The following is a 5,873-nucleotide window of genomic DNA, read 5'->3' as shown; positions in this document are numbered from 1 at the left end:
AGGCCAAGGTCCAGCTCCTCACACAACATTGGCCAGCAGCAATCAGGACTCCAGCAAAAAAGGTGAAGGAAGATATCCTAGACATAGACAGGGGGAGGTGTTTAGTGGCAGGAATGGGTCTATGAGAAAGGGCTTTGATCTTTTGGAGAGAAATCTCCCCTCAGCTATCACTGTCATGCCTTCTTCAAAAGGTTCCAATGTCCAGAGACAGCAAATGTCCAACAGCAGCTCCATCAGGCACTTCCTCCTACTGGCATTGGCAGACACGTGGCAGCTGCAGCTCCTGCACTTTTGCCTCTTGCTGGGCATCTCCCTGGCTGCCCTCCTGGGCAACGGCCTCATCATCAGCGCCATAGCCTGCGGCCACCACCTGCACACGCCCATGTTCTTCTTCCTGCTCAACCTGGCCCTCAGCGACCTGGGCTCCATCTGCACCACTGTCCCCAAAGCCATGCACAATTCCCTCTGGGACACCAGGGACATCTCCTACTCAGGATGTGCTGCACAGGTTTTCTTCTTTCTTTTCTTTGTGGGAACAGAATTTTCCCTCCTGACCGTCATGTGCTACGACCGCTACGTGTCCATCTGCAAACCCCTGCACTACGGGACCCTCCTGGGCAGCAGAGCTTGTGCCCACATGGCAGCAGCTGCCTGGGCCAGTGGCTTCCTCTACGCTCTTCTGCAAACAGCCAATACATTTTCGCTTCCCCTGTGCCAGGGCAATGTCCTTGGCCAGTTCTTCTGTGAGGTGCCCCAGATCCTCAAGCTCTCCTGCTCACACTCCACTTTCAGAAAAATTTGGATTTCATTGTTGGCTACCTGTTTAGTTTTTGGTTGTTTTGTGTTCATTGTTTTCTCCTATGTGCGGATCTTCAGGGCTGTGCTGAGGATCCCCTCTGAGCAGGGAAGGCACAAAGCCTTTTCCACCTGCCTCCCTCACCTGGCTGTGGTCTCCCTGTTCCTCAGCACTGGCTTATTTGCCTACCTGAAGCCGCCCTCCATCTCCTCGCCATCCCTGGATCTGGCCCTGTCAGTTCTGTACTCGGTGGTGCCTCCAGCCCTGAACCCCCTCATCTACAGCCTGAGGAACCAGGAGCTCAAGGCTGCAGTGTGGAGACTGATCACTGGTTGGGTTCAGAAGCTTTAAACTGCTGGCCAGTTTCTGCCAATCACTTGTAATAAAAGTAATCTTCAATACTTCTTGTTAGTTTCATTTTGGAGATTCTTTATCTTTGTTTTATATTTTAAATATTTTCTACAAAGTGATGTCATTGTTTGTGCCAACTTGGTGTTGCCAGTGCTGCTTAGGTGGCCCTGCCCCGCTGCCCTGGTGGCCCTGGTGTTGCTGCAGGGCCTGAGTGCTCTCGGGGCCGGGCACAGCCCTGGGGGTGGCAGTGCCGGGGCTGCAGCAGGGACAGGCCATGGGCACTGCTGGGGCAGCGCTGACGCCTCAGCCCAGGGCCTGGGGGCTCCAGGCTCCTTGCCCAGGCTCTCTCAAGAACACACCTAGGCCAAGGCTCAGCACAGAAAAGCCTCGTGAGCAGCCCCAGGCTGGCCGTGGGCAGGCTGGGGGCAAACAGCATGGCTGGGGCTCTGCAAGGGCCCTGGGGCAGATGGGAAGGAGCAGCAGAGCAGGGGCTGATCCATCCCCAGTGCACTGCACAGCCCAGGGAAGTGTCCCAGAGCATCCTCATAGAGCTGCCAACAACATCCCCCCTCTGCACCCCTGGCCTCTCCCCCAGCTCACACAGGTGCCCCATCCTTGCAGGCACAGACACGGCAGCACTGGCTCATCAGCCCCTGTTTGCATTGCACAGAGCAGGGGGAGCACCCCCATGCTGTTGGTGTGGGGACATGAACCTGAGGGAGCACAAATGCCATCAGCCCTTGGCGCCAGCAAGGGGTGGGTGACACCAGGGAAACCGCTCAGGTTTGTCGTGGCCTCTGCCCTCAGCCAGAACGTTTGCTCCCATGAGCTGGGAGTTTCCTGTCCTTCCCCTGCAGACGCTGTTGCAACTGCTCCAAGGGTGGTTGCAGAGAATCACAGAATCAGCAAGGTTGGAAAAGACTTTGGAGATCATCAAGTCCAACCTCTGCCCTGACACTGCCTTGTCTCCCTGAGCCTCCTCTTCTCCAGGATAAACAACCCCAGCTCCCTCAGCCTCTCCTCACAGGACCTGTGTTCCAGACCCCTCCCCAGCCTTGTTGCCTTTCTCTGGACACGCTCCAGCCCCTCCATGGCCTTCCTAAATTGGGGCCCAGAACTGGACACAGCACTTTAGGTGTGGCCTCACCAGTGCTGAGCGCAGGGCAAGAGTCACTGCCCTGCTCCTGCTGGCCACACCATTCCTGATCCAGGCCAGGAGCCATTGGCCTTCTTGCCCACCTGGGCACACTGCTGCCTCATGTCCAGCCTGCTGTCCATCAGTGCCTCGGGTCCCTTTCTGCCTGGCCGCTGTCCAGCCACTCTGTCCCCAGCCTGTAGCACTGCAGGGGTTGTTGTGGCCAAAGTGCAGGACCCAGCACTTGGTCTTGTTCAACCTCACCTGGTTGGATTTGGGCCCTGGATCCAGCCTGTCCCGGGACCTGTGAAGAGCCTTCCTGCCCTCCAGCAGATCCACACTCACACCCAGCTTGGTGTCATCTGCAAATTTTCTGATGCTGGACTCAACCCCCTCATGCAGATCATCAATGCAGATATTGAAATCCACGCTGGCTGTCTCTGAGCCCTCGGCCATGCTGTGGGTGCCCTGTGGTGGCACTCAGGGCGATCTGTTCCATAACCTGCCGGGCACCCCTGTCAGGCTGATAGGCCTGGAGTTGCCCAGCTCCTCCTTCCAGCCCTTCTTGGGGGTGGGCTCACATTGGCACCTCCAGTCCTATGGGACCTCCCTGCTGAGCCAGCACTGATGGTAAATGATGGACAGCAGCTTGGGGAACTCATCCACAGCTCCCTCATTCCCCTGGGATGGATCCCATCTGCTCCCAGAGACACCTGTGAGCATCTGAGTGGCTCAGCAGGTCCCCAGCTGCTTCCTCCTGGATTACAGGGGGGCTGTTCTGCTCCCTGTGCCCATCCACCATCTCAGGAGAGCACTTGTCCTGAGGACAACTTCACTTATTCTTGAAAACTGAGGAAAAGAAGGGGTTAAGTACCTCAGCCTTTCCCTCATATTTGGTAACCATATCTCCCCTAACAATGAATGGAGGTTGTCCTTTTACTTCGTTTTGCCATTAATGTATTTATAGAAATATTTTCATTATTCTTCCCAGAGGTGGCCTGGTTTAACCTTAAGCTTTCACCTCTCTAATTTTCTTTCTGCATGAGCTAACAACATCCTTAAACATTTCCTGAGTTACCTGCCTCTCTTTACAAAGATGATGCACCTTCTTTTCTTTCCCCAAGTTCTTGCAAAAGGCCCATCACATACAGAACGTCACCTGTTGGCTAAAGTACGCCTCAGAGGAGGAAAATACAAGAGTCTATAAATTAAAAGAGGGAAAGCAAGCTAGGAAAGTGAAAGAAGAAGAAGAGGCTGGGAAGGCTGACAAAAACTGCGACTCCCCTTGACCACTTACCTCCTCCTACCCTTGCAGTACCTCAAATCCTTCCTCCAGTTCCTCTTTCGGTGGACCCAGTTCCTCCTCCTCTCCCAGCTGTCATTCCTTTACCACCTCCTAACCCAGTTATACCTCCACCACCTTCCCCTCAGCCCTCTCCTTACTCTCTTGCCCTTCACTACTGTCCCCTTACCTCTGCCATCTCAGGCACCCCTTATTCACCAGCAAGTTCCTGCTCTGCCTCCCCCAGCACAAACGAGAAGCCAAACAACATCTCAGAATCTCATGCCCAAGAGTGAAGTTACCCAGTCAGCCTCCACAGCTGATGTTGTAACACCTGGTCCAAGGAGCCTAAAGTGGAAAAATTGTTCCCCCTGAGAGAAGTTCCCATGTGCAGTGTGGCCAGTGGGATTGGATTTGTAAATGCTCCCTTGACTGTGTCCGAAGTTAGAAACTTAAAGAAAGAATTGTGAAATTTAGTGGAAGACCCAGTAGGAATGGCAAATCAAATGGATCCAATTTTTGCCCTAATATTTATACATGGGCAGAACTGAACTCCACCTTTAACATCCTATTTTCCCCAGAAGAGACTCAATTCATAAGAACTGCAGGAATGAAAATCTGGGAGCAAGAAAACCAGCCCGGGCCCCCAGGTGACCAAAAAATGCCTTCGGTGGAGCCTGACTGGCATGCTAATCAAGAAGAGGGGAGAAGGAATATGAGAGATTACAGGTCCGTGATGACCAGAGGAATAAAAGAATCAGTGCCTAGAGGGAGTAATACCAGGTTAGCGTTTGACGGCACCCAGGAAAAAGACGAGACCCGAGCACCATGGCTTAATAGGCTAAAGCAAAACTTCCAGATTTACTCAGATGTTGACCCAGACAGCCCAGAAGGCCAGTCTCGGGTTTCCTGTGGTCAGGGATGATCCAAGAATCCTTTTTTCCCAGCCTGGTGTTCCCAAGAAGGAGTCTGAATTATTTGGCTCTGGTTTCCAAGGTTGTTTATTGTTTCTAATCTATAATATTTTTTCTCTGGCCTGCCAGAGGTCAGACAGAGGCACACTCCCTGCCCCCGGGCTGGTGTCTTCGTTTTATCCTATGAACTATGTGTACTTTATTTATCATTATTTTCTATTACCTATCACCTATGTTAGACAGTCTACTTCTACTCTAAATCAATCTTAAAATGACACCATCACCAAGAAGGTGGAGTCTATGAAGAAGGAAGAAGAATAGGACAACACCCAAGTCCCTCCATCTTGCCTCCTAGACCTCTATATAAAAATCCCCAAAATACAATTTTACATCCTGTGACAGATTCATTATCATTCTACGTAAACTTCTGTGACTTGTAATTCTTCATACAAGGGTGGTAATTTGCTCTGTGGGTTAAGAGAAAAATCCCAGGCATTTTTGGCTTTCTGCCAAGACTCCCCAGCCCCCTGCCAGGGGCACGTGTCAGCCAGGGCATCCAGAGGGGTGTCCTGGGTTCCAACAGGCCAAGTCCTTCTCAAGGTAGAATTTGTAACTAAATCCTGGCCAGATATCCCATGAAAGTTAGAAAGAATAGAGGACTGGCAGAAAAAAAGTATTAATGAACTGCTGAGAGAAGCCATAGGAGTATATATAAGAGAAGAAGAAAAGACAAAAAATAAAAGCTAAAATTATGGTAGCCATAGTCAGAGAAAGTGTGGGAGCCAACAAATACAGGCCAGTGGAACCACTTAGAAGAGACAAAGGTTTTATTGGACCAAAAGGGGCTAGGGCTCTACCCAGTGACAAATATTGTTATTACTGTGGAGAGAAAGGACACCTAAAGAGAAATTGTAAGAAACTCCAATTAGATGAAGCCATAGCCTGGGAGCAAGAAACTCTAGAGAACATCTTAAGAAGAGACGAGAAGTATGCAGAATAGGGGTGTCAAGGGTTCTATGCTCTGGGGAATTTAATGAATCATCTAGACGAGCCATTGGTAAATTTTGAGATTGGTCCCTAGAATGATGAATTTGACGTTTTAGTTGATACCGGAGCAGACAAGTCATGTGTGACTAAAATACCAACAGGAATCACAGTCGGTAAAAAGGTTTGCAGAGTACGAGGGGCCAAAGGAGAACCATTTGAGGCCCAGATTATAGAAGATGTAGAAATTAGAGGAGATTCAAGAGAGTGTCGAGCTCAGTTCATTTACATCCCCAAGTTAGGTTGTAATGTATTAGGAGAAGATTTACCAAATAAATTTGGAACTGGAGTAATCCCAAAAGAAGGAAAAATGGTCATACAAATAATGGTCTTAATAAAGGGAGACATAGA

General features: G+C 50.7%; 1 protein-coding gene across 1 annotated transcript; it reads left to right on the top strand.

Moving 5' to 3' along the window:
* Positions 1 to 382: 382 nt before the first annotated feature.
* Positions 383 to 1,127, top strand: LOC135441574 (olfactory receptor 14J1-like; the record flags this gene model as incomplete). The annotated part of the gene is made up of 1 exon (XM_064701130.1): positions 383 to 1,127. A coding segment is annotated over one exon (745 nt), but the record flags the coding sequence as incomplete, so codon positions are not given.
* Between the last annotated feature and the right edge of the window lie 4,746 nt (positions 1,128 to 5,873).

The sequence above is a fragment of the Zonotrichia leucophrys genome, unplaced genomic scaffold (assembly GCF_028769735.1).
Source record: "Zonotrichia leucophrys gambelii isolate GWCS_2022_RI unplaced genomic scaffold, RI_Zleu_2.0 Scaffold_348_54426, whole genome shotgun sequence".
Lineage (NCBI taxonomy): Eukaryota > Metazoa > Chordata > Aves > Passeriformes > Passerellidae > Zonotrichia > Zonotrichia leucophrys.
This window is presented reverse-complemented; position numbering and strand designations above follow the sequence as displayed.